Genomic DNA, 14,177 nt, shown 5'->3' on the forward strand with positions numbered 1-14,177 from the left:
GCGGGGCGGCGGCCGGGGCGCGGCAGCCGCCGGAAGGGGCGGCCCCGGGCCGGCGCACTGCGGCCGCATGGGTGGTGTGTGGAGCCGCGCGGCGCGGCTCGGGCTCCCCGCGGCCCGGGCGGCGGCGGCCCCGCTCAGCGGGCAGCGGCAGCGGGGCTGGCTATGCGGCGGCGGGGCGGCCCCGCTGCTGCTGCTGGCGGCGGCGCTGCCCCGCGGCCCGGCCCGCCCGCCGCCCGTAGCGCCTCACTTCCTGCGCGCCGGGGCGGGGCCAGGGGGCTGGGGCCGCCGCTGCGAGACGGGCGGGAGCGCCGCCGCACGCCTTCCCGGGGAGCAGCCGGCCGCCATGCCCGCCGCCGGCCTCGCCGCCAGCCCCGCCGAGCCGCAAGCGCCGGCGGGCGACGAGTCCCTGCGCCGGGGCCGCCGGAGGAAGGTCAAGGTGGGAGCGGGCGGCCGCGCGCCACGTGCCGCCGCGGGGGCGGCCATTTTGTACGGCCCGGCCCCGCCGCGGGCCCGGGGGCAGCCCGGGCGTTGAGGCCTTAGAACCGAATAACGGCGGGTTGTTGGAACGGGTGGGCGAGGGGGGCAGGTCCGCCGTGTAACGCCCGCTTTTTTGCGGCAGGAGGAGAGCCAGGAGAAGAAGCTGAAGCGGCGGGAGAGAGTGAAGCGGCGCGGTAAGGCCGAGGGTGCGCAGGCCCAGCCTGAGGAGAGCGGGCTGGGCGACGGTGACCTTGAGCCGCCCCTGGCCAAGAAAACAAAAAAAACCAAGGAGAAGAGTAACGGTCTGACTGGAGAGAGCGGCGGCGCCGAGCACACGGTGCAGCCTTCTTCCGCTGTGAGCAACGGCGTGGTGTCCCCGGTAGCCCACAGCGTGTCCGGCAGTGCGGCCGCTGGAGAGCAGGACAGCGACGCAGAGGTACTAATGTGGTGCCAGCGTGAGCCCTTAGCTTGCCTGAAGGCTCCGTGGTAATGAGCGGGCGTAATATGTGGTGGGTGCTGCGTGGAGACTTGGTGTGTGAGGGCAGTGGCAGCGTTAGGCTGTTGTACCTCATAGGTTTGCGGCACCTGGTCCTGGGTGTCAGCGAGCGCCCGGCGTCGCGCCTGCTGGGGCCATGCTGGGGCCATGCTGGGGCCATGCTGGGGCCATGCTGGGGCCATGCTGGGGCGGGTGACTACCCGTCTCTCTTTGTGCCTTTCTCCTCGTGAGAAACGTCGAGCTGTTTGGAGTAGCTTATCCTGCAGTGAAGGAGGGTGGCTAGCACGGAGCAGCTTCCGTGTGCTGGCTCATCTTCATGTAGCCACTTGGTTTGCGTCCTGCAGCACAAGGGTTTCTCCCTGCCGCACAGGCAGTCACCAGCCCAGAAACGCGCACCGCTTTGTGCTGTGGTGGTGCTCTCTCTGCTGGCTGGCCCTTCAAAGAAGTATTTAGCAAGGTGTCCTATAAGGGAAGGTCACAGTTATCTTAATTAGTTCCCATTTCTGGGGTTCTCCCTCTTCAGATTTCACCCTTGGCCTCACATGTAGATACGAGAGGGCCCCGCAGCTTGCCCTCCCCTCTATAGGGCTTTCTGTGGGCAGTTTTCTCTCGTGTGTTTAAGATGGGAATGTGAATCAAGAGTGCATTTGGTACTTTGGGTGTAATGATGTCATCTCTTGGACCTTTGAAGTAGAAGCTAAATTGTGAGTTTTAAGTATCTAGTGGTGTGCAAAGTTAAGTTGTTTCTGTGGTGTACTGAGTAGGTGTGATGTGGAGGGAAATTCCTGCTTCATGCGGTGAATTGTGACATTTTGCTGTGAAGAAGTTTTTGAATGATTTCAGCGGACTCCAGTTCAGATTTTAACAAGTAGTTTCCCTTTCCTGAACTTGCCAAGCATACGTGCATGATGCACTAAGATCACGTGGAAGGGGCAACTCCCTTTTGTTCACCGGGGTCTTAAAAGGTGGCACAGGTATATCTGAACTAGGGATGAGATAGCAGTAATTGGGGTTTTGAACCAATTGTTGCAGGTAACAAGCACAGGAATACCTTTGGCGGGAAGTCTTAAGACTGATGTAAAGCCAGGATTTGCTTGTAGGAATTCTGTCACACTGAGTGCCTGTGTCAATGTGTCTTGTCTTCTAATACAGGGTGGCCAGATTAAAGTTTCCCACTTCACTCTGTGATGACATTTTTGTTTGTGAAGTGCCTGCTCTGCAAGGGTTTTTTTTAAACAGAAGGGAGGTAGCTGGTAAAATTGCAGTGGTAAAGCAAATGCACAGCTTTTCTTGTGTGCTTATGTAGGCTATGTTGTTTGCTCATCTCTTAGAACTATTAAGTTATTTTTTTTCTTTTTTTCTTTTATCCTGTTAGGAGCTGACAGAAGAAGCAAAAGAAGGTGCCTTCTCTAATTTTCCTCTCTCCCAAAACACCATCAACCTTCTCAAAGGTTAGTTAATGTGGTGAAAGAAATTTATGTAAGCGTTTGTCCAGAATTGCACTGTTAACCTGTTTAAGCAGAGACAGAAGCCTGCACTTGTCATACACTTATTGTGTGGTAACAATATGCATGTGAGTAGTCACTGTAGATTCAAAGAATCTGCTGTTGTTAGTTGGGAACAAAGTTTCTGTTTGTTCAGCTTCAAGTGCCTTAAGGTGAGTTTGTTCATTCATGCTGTGGTCATTTCTAGATACATGTTCTAGAGACAGGTTTCTCTTCTTGTCAGCATCATTCTACTTACTATGTATCTTCAATTCTCATATCTGCTGTCTACAATATCACTTCTTAAGTGTAAAGGTGTTTTGTATATGAAGACTGTTTGGCTTCTGTGAACAGATTATTCTCATACTTTGGGCATTTTCGTATCTTGTTTTGATTAATTTTGTTGAGGGAGTAATCACTGTAGAGTTCTTGTCCTCTGTGGTGGTAAGTTGTGTTATTCTTGTTCCTCAGACAGAATTCTCCTTGTTCCTTCATGTTTTCTTTACTCAAAAGTTTCTCTTAGATGGATTGTTTAATTTCCACTGTGCAAAATCTCTCTGGAGTTTTAGAATATTTCAAAACAAACACCCTTACCTCCTCCCACCCTTCGGAACCAAGCTACCACAAAATCTTGGGCTGTATCAGAAAAAAACCTGTTGTGTTTTTATTTTTTATTTCCTCTCCTGTTGACTTACACCAGACATCACAAAGGTGACCGTATTTCATTGTAGATACTCAGCTGTATGTTTGGTGGAATATCCTTTGATCTAGAGTAGGAGTGAAAATAAAGATATGTGGTTTTCTTCCAAGTTGCATCTCCTGTTGTGTGCAGGATTTGATGTGATGTGCCCTACATATTTGGGTTAGTTATATCTGAGGGCTTCTAGCTGTTTACCTTTTAATGAAACCTCTTTGGGTTATCTTACAGCTCGAGGTATAAAATACCTGTTCCCTGTGCAAGTGAAGACTTTTCAGCCCATATACGATGGTAAAGATGTAATTGCTCAAGCTCGAACAGGAACCGGGAAAACCTTTGCTTTTGCTCTTCCACTGACGGAAAAACTTCAGAGTGTCTCACAAGATGAGAGAAGAAGTCGTGCACCAAAAGTAATTTATCACTTAAGGCTTAATACCAAAACCTTAGAATGTGGCAGTTTTCAAAAGTGATTTTGTAATTGCTTTGGCGACTCTTTGTTTGGGACTTCTTTCTCCTTTATTGGTGTTTGTAATACTGAACACTTTCCTTGGATCAGGAGCTACAGTGTGACAGATCTTGCAGCGTCACAGTGATAACATGTTTCATGTTTAGGGTCCCTTGTGACTGCATTAGGTAGAATGGTCAGGGCACTGCAGTAGTACCTACCGGACTTCCAGACTGCTGTCTGCAGGAAGTTAGCTTGCGGCTTTGGGGCTCAGTCCCCTGCCTCTTCTGAGGAAGCGGTCGAGTCAGCTGGACTTGTCTCTGTTCACTGAGGCTGTTTCTCACTATGAATTCCATGGTGATAACTAAAGGCTTTTGGTTGGTTGGTTGTTTTTTTTTTTCCCGTTATGTCTGGAGACTTGTCTTAATAGATGCAAGTGGTGTTTATATTCCAACTCATGGAATCTCATTAAGTAGGAATCAGTAATGAGATATCTGTGATCAGATGATGTATTCCCATACAAATGAAGTATATATGTTTAACATTAGACTGAAAAGCTGCTGTAGTCTGCAGATTTGTTGCCTACTTCATCCTTCTGTTTTACTAACTTTAATGGCAATGTAAGTTTTAAAATCTTACTGTCAGAAAGATTTCTAGAGAATAATTTAGCTCTTTATTTTAATCGTTTCATTCTTAAACGGAGGGGAGAAGGATAGATACTGGAAGGCGGCAGATAGGTGGAGTGCATCATGCTGTGTATCTTTTAAGACCTTACTGGTCCAGATTGCTTAGTGCCTGCTCTTATCCTTTAATGCTGAATTCATTAATTGTCCTTGGTTATGTTAATGAAGTGTCTGTTTTATCTGGTATTAAGAAAAAAAAATACTTGTTTTCTACATCTCAGTTATTTTGTCATGCTTTGCCTTGTTTCCTCATGCTGGCTATGAGGCTGTGTGCGGGCTCCAGGTGGCAGGAAATACTGCTTGGATGGTGGGGAGCTGTGGGCATCTCTGCAGCAAGTGTAGAGTCAGAATTGGGAGTACAAGGTGTTTGACATGAAGTAAATCCTTTTGTCCTAGCACCCTCTCCCAAGCAACAGCTGCGTTTTTGTCTCCTTTTGCTCCTTCCAGGTGCTGGTTCTTGTTCCAACGAGGGAACTGGCCACTCAAGTAGCCAAAGACTTCAAGAATCTCACCAGGAAACTGTCAGTGGCTTGTTTTTATGGAGGAACACCATATAAAGCACAACGTAAGTAAATGCTAAGGAATTACTACAGGATTGAAGTTGACTTTCTCCAAATGCATTCCATGAATAAAACTGGCTTTTTTGCTCCTTGGAGTTTCACTTCAGTCAGAAACCATGCCATTGCTTTCAAAGGAAGCATAAGCCTGGGTTGAATTATTTTAGTTCCAATGAAACTTTATTTAAAAGAATGGTTATAGGTCTGCAAAGTGACTAGTCCTTTTAGTTTCTCCTTTATTGCATGTTTGTCTGGTTTTTGTGAGACTAGATGACCATCCAAAGAAGGGAGAGAACTCTCTATGTGCATGTGGCTCTTTCTGTCTCCAGAGATAGCTGTGAAAAAGAAATTAGCTGAAAAACTAAAGTGTTCTTCCTTACAAAGCTCTGGAGGTTTCTGATGCAGATGATTGCTGCTTGGAAATTGATGTATTTTATTGTAAGTTTGCTTGTGGTTTAGCTGGTATTCCTGACAAGAGTAACTTGGACCACCATTAAGTTTACTTGTTTGTTACCTGGACTGGATCTAGTGCTTTATTCAGAGATTAAAGTGAAGAGCAGTCGCTTTTTGGCTCTAAAATGAGAAGTGTTGCTGTGTACTGGTGACTTTTTACCTTGTTGTCTCTTAGCATTCTGACACTGTCCTTGTTTTTTTGTCATCTTCCAGTTGATCTTCTTAGAAGTGGCATTGATGTTCTAGTGGGGACTCCTGGGCGGATCAAAGACCACATTCAGAATAGCAAGCTGGAACTTTCCAGTGTGAAGCATGTTGTTTTGGATGAAGTTGATCACATGTTGGACATGGGCTTTGCTGAACAAGTGGAAGAAATCTTAGGATTTGCTTATAAAAAAGGTAAATTATGACAGCAGGAGAGGAATAGAGGATAATGCAGAAAGTGCAGTTATGCTATTTTGAAAACTGCCAGTGCACTTCTAACTCAAATCCTTTGTGCAATGCTAGTATCAGACCTCAGAGAAAAGGGTAAGGTAGAATTAAAAAAGATTCAAAGCAAGGTAATAGATGGCTCAAGGGCTGGAATGACATCCCTGAAAGGAGGGGGTGTGTGAGGAAATGGCAAAAAGTAACAAACCCAGCCCAGCTCCCCAAGCCCTAATGTTCTTCATCCTGAGAGAGGTGGCTGAGCATAGGGTTCTGGTTATGGCATCACACAAAGTTCACAGTTGGGGGATATTTGCTCTTTTCTGATGTAGTGGGCATTCAGTGAAGCCACCAGATAGCCAGTACAGCAGCGAAGAAAGTTATTTTAATTGTGTGAAGTTCCTTCCTTCCCACATTATACTAATACCAAAAGTTTTGAAAAGTGGCTTGAATTACTGGAAGTGGAAATATCAAGGATTACTAAAAGCAAGGGTATCACTTCTGGCTCTGGAAGCCACAAAAACTTGGCTACTGACACTGCTTCTTAACATCTTTGTTAACTACACTTGACTACTGTTGGAGAGAGTATATGATCTTCATGGATCTTAGGTTTGACCCAATACAGCCACGTTATTTTTACTTAACTGTTAGGTTCTCCCCATTTCTGCAGAGTTGGTCTTTGTCCTGACAGCCAAAAAGCACAGATAACCTTCTGAAAAAGGAGATCTGTATAGTTTTTGGAAGAGTTGTTGTAGTTACTCAATTTTGAAAGTTTTCTTCATAACCGGAAGATAAATTTTGGGGTATAATAGTGTCCTCTTGCAGTGTGTGTTTCTTTCTGTCTGAACCTGTGGAGTTATGAAGGTAGGTTAAACTTTTTCAAGATGCTGTTGAGCTGTTTTTACCTGGGGTGATCTATCTTGTTATATAATTCGTGCCCCTAGTCTGCAGAGTGTCCATTTTAGCTTGCCTTTTTCCTTTACACATAGCCATACTGTTCACAGCTACTTAGTATTGGAATACCAGGCAAGGAAGGACTGAGATGAGATCTTTCAAGTATGTGGGAGGACTTCAGGCACACTCTAAACCATTTTTAGCAGATGATGTCGAAGTGTGTCTTGCATTTCTTCTCAGGCAGGATGAAGGACTTAGTTTGGTCCAGTTAAAATTACTGTAATTTTGCCTTTTGTGTCTAAAGGATATTAAAAATGTTTTCATTGCTTCTAAGTTTTCTTTTTGTAGCCCACTTACTGCACATATAAGCCTCTCAAGTTGAGAGCAACTCTGTTGCTTTTTTTATCAGTACTCAAGTTTCAGATTCTGTTGTGATGACTGGAATCGGTGGCCTTTCCTTCCAGGTTCTGAGAACAACCCCCAGACACTGCTGTTTTCTGCAACTTGTCCACGATGGGTATATGATGTAGCAAAAAAATACATGAAAGATGAATATGAACAGATTGACCTGATTGGAAAGAGGACTCAAAGGACTGCCACGACTGTGGAAGTGAGTGATTCTGCTGCAGAGCAGTGCAGGTTCTGAGAGTATGTGGCCTGGGTGAAATGGGTTCTGCACTGACACTGCCCATGGGGCTGCGCAATGACTTTTCGCATGATTGACACACAGATTATTATTTTATTTTTGTTAAGCAGAGCTTTCATATGGAAGCAGTATGCAAGCTTAGAAAAAAATATTCTTTCTGTGTTCATTTTGTCTGTGCTTGTGTGGTTTAGATTTAACATAGATGCTTATCATGATTCTTTCCCAAACAGCACCTGGCTATACAGTGTCGCTCATCTCAGAGAGCAGGAGTTCTTGGGGATATCATTCAAGTCTACAGTGGCAGCCGTGGGCGGACCATTGTCTTTTGTGAGACCAAAAAGGAAGCAAATGAACTGGCTATGAATGCTTCGCTCAAACAGGTACTGCTGTTTGAATGGAGAGCAGCAGTAACAGATATACAGGGGTTGAATGCCCTGAAATAAATGTGAGGTTGCAACTGCGTGGATGAAGTTGTTTCTGTGGGTGGTTTTAAGATTTATGAAAGCTGCTTCTGAAAGTAGAGCTTTGCAGTTTAAGATACCCTCTTGGCTGTGATGAATTTATTCCTTTGGCTTTAAAATCACGCAGGACAGGATCAATGGAAAAAATGCAGCACATGCTGAATAGGAGACAGTAATAGTGGTAATAAACAGGAGCTAGTATAGTGCACATCTTCCGTCTCACATTAGTGTGCTTTTCGGATTCCCATCTTGTAATGGCATTTATTTGAAAAGTCAGTATTCAGGAAAATCCAACTAATATGGTAGAATGGAATCACTTGTTGCCCTTGGAAGGTCATTTAATAGTTTGATCAGAACTCAGGTGATATATTGAGCAGGTTTTCTATGTTTGCTTGAATTATTTTTGAGTGTGGGGAAAATTGCTGGTTTTTTTTTCAGAGAAAATTCAGTTTGATAGCAAATACTAATTTATGGAGAAAGAGCAATGGTGGAAATACATGGCTTGCCCCAGTATTTGATAAACATCATATACCATGCCCATTAAGATCTTGCAGCAACAACTTTTGTCTGTTGGCTCTGCTGCTTTCACAGAAAATCCGACGGTTTTGTTCTTGTGTCAGTATGTGACATTTTTCTGTTATGTTAGTAAGTTCTGCTTTAGAGAGCAGTTACTCATTTGAATTCTGAGCTTGTGACTCTCCCTCTCTCCTTGTCAAACACTTGATCTTGTCCCATTAAAAGCAGAGGTTGTTCAGATCACCTGTAGGGTTTGCGACTGACAACCTCACTTCAGCTTCTGTGGGTTTTGGGATGGCTTCCCAGGGAAGGGAGCAAAGTCTTTTGCTAGCTCTTGATGAGCACTGCTTAAGAAAAGTTGCTTCCATTTGTTCCAGTGGAAGTGAGAGCTGAAGTGGGCCCTTTTGGTGTGGCAGGCTGCAACTTCTACAGTTTGCTGTCGGTGTGCTACAAATAATGTTATGGTAAAACTACTGCTTATGAGTATTACTGTCCCAGAGAAGAATCAAACCACAAAGTAGGATGCTTTATATTCCTTTGGTATTGGCCATGTAATTATTTTCTCTTGCTCTGCACAATATTTCGGCTTTTGTAATTAAATGTCTGTAGATGCTGCAGTGTAGGCTGCCCCATTAAATAACATGTTAATGGCTTGTTTCACTGACAGGATGCCCAGTCATTGCACGGTGACATTCCACAGACACAGAGAGAAATTACATTGAAAGGCTTTAGAAATGGTGTGTTTGAAGTTCTGATTGCAACAAATGTAGCTGCCCGTGGCCTGGATATTCCCGAGGTTGACCTTGTTGTGCAGTGTTCACCACCAAAAGTAAGTCCTTAGGGGAGACTAAAATTGTAATTTATTTCGTTGTGACAGAACAGTGGGTTATTGCTCTGTTTCACCAGAATTATGTTCTGATTCACAAATGAAGTGGATTTTCTTTTGTAAATGCCAGCCTAGAATTTCCTAGTTAAGTTTTTTTATTTTGAGTTTTGGTTAAAGTAAAAGTGACAGGTTTTGGTTACTCTGGAAAGTCGTAAGATAGCTTTTGACATTGTTTCAGCATTTCTGAATCACTTCTGAACATTGTTGAGTTTCATAATGATTCTATAAAACATTTCTGCTGTCTTTTTTCTTTTGCAACGCCAGTGGAGCTTTTTATTTGAAAAAAACTTAATAGTGTTTTTTAAACCTGAGGCAGCATACCTTGGGCAGGGTAACATAAGCAGATCTGAGTGGTTTGTGTGTAGTTACAAGTTTGGGTATAGAGACGTAATGAATCACGCCTTAGGCTTTTGAATTAGAATTTAGCTTGCATTTTCTCTCTCTTATAATCTATAAATGTCAGCGGTTTAAGTGACATAAGGTTTTCTCATGTTAATCTGAATTTTTGAAGGATGTTGACTCCTACATCCATCGTTCTGGACGTACAGGTCGAGCTGGCCGGACCGGGATCTGCATTTGTTTATTTCAGAGAAGAGAAGAAGATCTTCTGAAACAAGTTGAGCACAAAGCGGTGAGTTGTACCTCAGACATCTGTTTAATGACATTTTTTCAGCTCCTAAAAAGACTCTGCCACTCTTAGACTTTGTAATGATGGGCTGCTTATGAGTCCAGTATGGGACTCATGTCCCATAGAGTAGTAGGCCTAAAGTGTGCATATTTGGTAAGCGTTTATACATGCTTTTGTAGTAGCCTGTTCTAATCTCTTACTAGTTCTCCCATGTTGGCAGTACTCTGTTGATGTCAGCAGGCAGACTGTGACAGGAATGCATGAAGGAGACTATGCTTTGCATTATAATCTGCATGTAAATTGTGTAAAGTAGCTCCAGATTAACAAAGGTGGAAACTTAAAAGCCTCATTCTAGCTTTAGAAATAGATTAAGTTCTAAATAGTAACTAGAAGTCTCAGTAATGTGACTCGGATAGGATTGAGCTGTAGAGTGCCGAAAATGCCTTTAACTGTAATTGGTTTTCTTGATTTCAGGGGATTACATTTAAGCGTGTAGGTGTTCCCTCTGCTACAGATGTAATCAAAGCTTCAAGTAATGATGCCAAAAAGTAAGTTTATTTGCCTGTTCTAAAAAGATGTTACTAATAACAATGCTGTTAGTGCAGAGCTTCAAGGGTGCAGACCTGTATGTGAGTGTGTCTTTGCCTATGTTGTAAAAGTCAGCTGCTTTGCATGTTAACTCTGACTTGTTTTCGTAATGATATCAATAAACCTCTGGGTGCTTGAACATAGACCTTTTGATAGAACCTGATGTTCTCTAAGTTCTTGGTAAAATTAACCTTTGTTTATATAACCAGAAATCAGTAGCAGAACAAGGAATTACTGTCGTGAGAGAAAACTGATTTTGTCTGCTCAGATGATACAGTATTAGTGTGTAAAGAGCAATACTTAGTATAATGAGGAGTTACTCTGGCATAATGAGGGTGTTGTAGCTGTGTCCTGTGTTTCTTTGTATTGTTTTATTATCAAGGGTTGTGGATTTTATTCTGTGCAGCTGTTTACATTTGCTGCCCCATTGGTGGAAATTGCAATGACAGAGATTATTATAATTGGTAGGGATTTGACCAGTGTAAAGGAGACCATGGGCATGGTGTTGAGTTCACTGCGTACTAAAAAATGGTGAAGGGCGCTGGTGTACCAAAAAACAGCATCAGAGGAGTAGCTGTTCTCAGTTTCCCAGCTTGTTTTCACTGCCTCTCCCAGAAATTACCAATTTAATCAGCTTGCACTTAGAGCAAGAAGTGCCTTGCCCCAGCCCAGCAGTGGCATTGTAGTGGTTTGCTTCTCTTCGTTGTGAAGTAAAAGCAAGGGATTCTTGGCTTGGCTGGCAACACTTTCTTGTGGGTTCTTGGGTATGGTGTTAAGAGTGCTAGTGTTTTAGAGCCTTCCCTTGACAATGCTGTCAAACATGCCATGTTGTAAATCCTCAACTTTGAACGCATCTTTCAGGAGGCTCACCTTGATGACCAGAGAAGGTAGGTATTCAACATCCTGAAGGTGTCAAGTTAAATGAGTGGTAGTGAAGCATAAGTATGATAGCCAAGGCTTTTAGAGATAATATGTTAATCTTGAAAGCTGTCTGAAGGTTATGTCTTAAACATGACTGCACTTCACACTGGCCTTTGCCGATTTCTTAAACTTTTGTTGTCACTATGTAGGTTGCTGGAGGCCATTCCTCCTTCTGCAGTAGACTACTTCAGAAAATCTGCTCAAGAGCTCATAGATGAAAAAGGGGCAGTTGATGCCCTGGCAGCAGCTCTAGCCCATATTTCTGGGGCATCTTACGTACAGCAGCGCTCCTTACTCAACTCAACTGCGGTAAATAACATCATGCCTGTGTTAACAGTAATGGATAAATGAATTGCTTGCGTCCAGTCAGAGTGTGGCATCATCATCTCGGGTTCTTTCAGTAGGGTTTCTGAATAGCTGTTGTCCCCAGCTCCTGGTTTGTTGGTTGTTCCTTAACTGAAATCAGCTCTTGCTGGTGCTCTGCAGCAAACCGGAGAAATTTGAAATCTGTTAGTAAACTTTCTTGTAAGGAGAACTACAAGAATTTCTCCAGACACCTAAGTGACAGAAAACTTGGATGCTCTTAAGAGAGTTTAACTAATGACATTTTACAAGCTAATAGGTTGGTTCATGCTATTGTAGTTTTTCCCTTCCCAGGAAGCTTTTACATTTCTGTAGTATTTCAAGTAAGTCTAGCATGTGATTACCTGATTTCAAAGAGATCTTGACAGGTGAAGAGTACAGCTCTTCCTTTTTCTGATGCATTTAGGGAGAAATTGGCCCAGTTTGTGGCATGGTAACACAATTTTGGAAATAGTGTGTGACTGGACTGTGTATGAGTTTGGGTTTTATGTAACCCATTTTCTACTGGTAACTTTCTGTATATATTCAATAGGTGTGTCTTTGCTTCGGGGTATTCTGTTTGCCTTAATATCAATGGGCAATCCTAGGTTACATGGATGCTTTTGGCTTCTTAGGAGGCTTTTGGTCGCTTCACTTTCAGGAAGCTGACTTCTTAGGATTAAATGCTACATTACAATAACAAGTTATTACATAGTTCATCAGTGAGCAAGCTACAGGCTGTCCAACCAAGTTTCGTCTTGTAAATGCTTTTTTTCTGTTTCCCAAAGGGCTTTGTGACCATGGTGTTAAAGTGCTCAATAGAAATGCATACCATGAGCTATGCCTGGAGAGGACTAAAAGAACAGCTTGGTGAGGAGGTAGATGGCAAAGTATCTGCGATGCGTTTCCTCAAGGGGAAGATGGTAAGCTGGCCCAACCTTGGGGAAGGGGTGGGGGTGTGTGTGCAGATGCACACATACACGCAGCCAGTTTTTGCAGTGTTTGAGGTAGAAGTTTTGAAATATCCTTATAGAAATACTGATACCTTACTCTCATTTCTCTGAAAATGGTAACCTATCATGAGGGCCCCTGAAACTGCTGTTTATGTATACACTATTGAAAAAACCAAACACGCACACATATTAAAGCTAGCTGAGTGTTTCAAAAGACACTGATTTGAATGGATGTGTTGCTCCTAAATGATAATGCAAGAATTCTCTCCTAAAAAAGAAAAAAAAATCATTATATATATATATATATATATAGTGGGAGTAGTTGTTGTGACATGCTAACACTGTATACCACTGCACTGGAAAGACAGCTGTAGAGTAGGGTAGTGACTGACTACTGACTGCCTGACCCAAGCAAAACGGCATTCACCTGACTGTCAGCCTGGCTCCTGATGTGTCTGACATCTGTCTTCTGTGCAGCTATATTCTTGGAGAGCTTGTGGTGCCAGATGATGCCTGTCTTACTTTTAAACAGACAGGCTGATTGCAGGCAATGCTACTGTCAGCATGGAGCATTTGAGTCTGCGTTTTATTTTCTTTTTTTTTCAGCTTACAAAGACCGTGCTTCTGCTATTTCTGGTTTCTACACTTAAGTGTGTATGAGCGGTTGCAGGTGCTGCCTGACTGGAGTTGCATATCTCTGTTCTTGGATGTATTTTTGGAAAGTAAATGCCTCTTTTTCTCTGTTATAGGGTGTGTGCTTTGATATCCCTGTTGGCGAACTGAGTAACGTACAGGTATGTTTTTGTAGCCAGAATTGGCTTTGGAACCTGGCAATCTGAAATTTGGTGATTGCCATGTATAGGACTGAATATAGGGTGGTGTGGGAGGATAAGGCTTGTGTTTTAATAAGAGCATTGCATAGACAACAGAGTCATTAGAAAGAACAGAGCACAACTGTTAGAAGTTATGCTCTCATGCCTCTTTCTCATTTCAGTTCTCATTATATTACCTGATTTTATTAAACAAAATCCTATGTTCTTTGGCTACTCTGGGTTTTGATCTCTCCAGATTAATTGAGAGTTACCCAGTTTTCTGTTGACTTCACTTCCTCTTGTCCCTTTGTGATAATTTATCCTATGTCTGAGGACTGTGAGTTATCTCCTCGCTGTGAGGGATCTCTTGACCTGTTTTGGCGTTGGGTGGGGTTTGTCTGGGAATGCCTTTGCATTCAATGCTGCTTTTAAATGACATAGGGTACCTTGGACACACCTGCAAGCACATAAAGTCTCCTTACATTGGTCTTGTTTCAGGAACAGTGGAGGGACACCAGGCGCTGGCAACTGTCTGTGGCGAAGGAATTGCCTGAGCTGGAAGAGTGTCCCCAGGAGGCGGGACGAGGGTTCTCCAGGTTTAGAAATGGGAAGCAAAGTGACAGCAGCTTCAGGAGAAACAACTGGTTTAAGAGTGGAAACCGGGGACATGATTTTAACAGATCATTTGATTAACCTCTGGTACAGATACAGGACTGAGCTGACTTACGAAAAAGTAAAAGCCTGTTAGATGTTCTTCTTTGTCTTTATTCCTTGATAGAGCAGCCTACCTTTGAGGATGGCTAACAGTCATG

At 43.6% G+C, this 14,177-nt stretch overlaps 1 protein-coding gene across 1 annotated transcript; it reads left to right on the forward strand.

Annotated features, from left to right (window-relative positions):
* Nucleotides 1-53: 53 nt before the first annotated feature.
* On the forward strand, nt 54-14,118 carry LOC308069278 (nucleolar RNA helicase 2-like). The gene is made up of 15 exons (XM_080401325.1): nt 54-436; nt 620-913; nt 2,349-2,424; nt 3,386-3,564; nt 4,730-4,847; nt 5,506-5,691; nt 7,077-7,222; nt 7,489-7,638; nt 8,903-9,064; nt 9,633-9,752; nt 10,224-10,297; nt 11,408-11,567; nt 12,389-12,523; nt 13,303-13,347; nt 13,864-14,118. Exons 1-15 carry the CDS (start codon nt 68-70, stop codon nt 14,056-14,058), a joined length of 2,409 nt encoding a protein of 802 aa, XP_080257451.1. The 5' UTR covers nt 54-67; the 3' UTR covers nt 14,059-14,118.
* Nucleotides 14,119-14,177: the final 59 nt, after the last annotated feature.

The sequence above is a fragment of the Falco punctatus genome, assembly GCF_963210335.1.
Source record: "Falco punctatus genome assembly, chromosome: 9".
NCBI lineage: Eukaryota > Metazoa > Chordata > Aves > Falconiformes > Falconidae > Falco > Falco punctatus.

Bases quoted from the DNA above. Each gene is read 5' to 3' on its own strand.
- LOC308069278 (XM_080401325.1), top strand. From the start codon at position 68: ATGGGTGGTGTGTGGAGCCGCGCGGCGCGGCTCGGGCTCCCCGCGGCC. The intron at 9,753-10,223 runs GTGAGTTGTACC...TCTTGATTTCAG, and splicing joins AACAAGTTGAGCACAAAGCG to GGGATTACATTTAAGCGTGT. The intron at 12,524-13,302 runs GTAAGCTGGCCC...TCTCTGTTATAG, and splicing joins GTTTCCTCAAGGGGAAGATG to GGTGTGTGCTTTGATATCCC.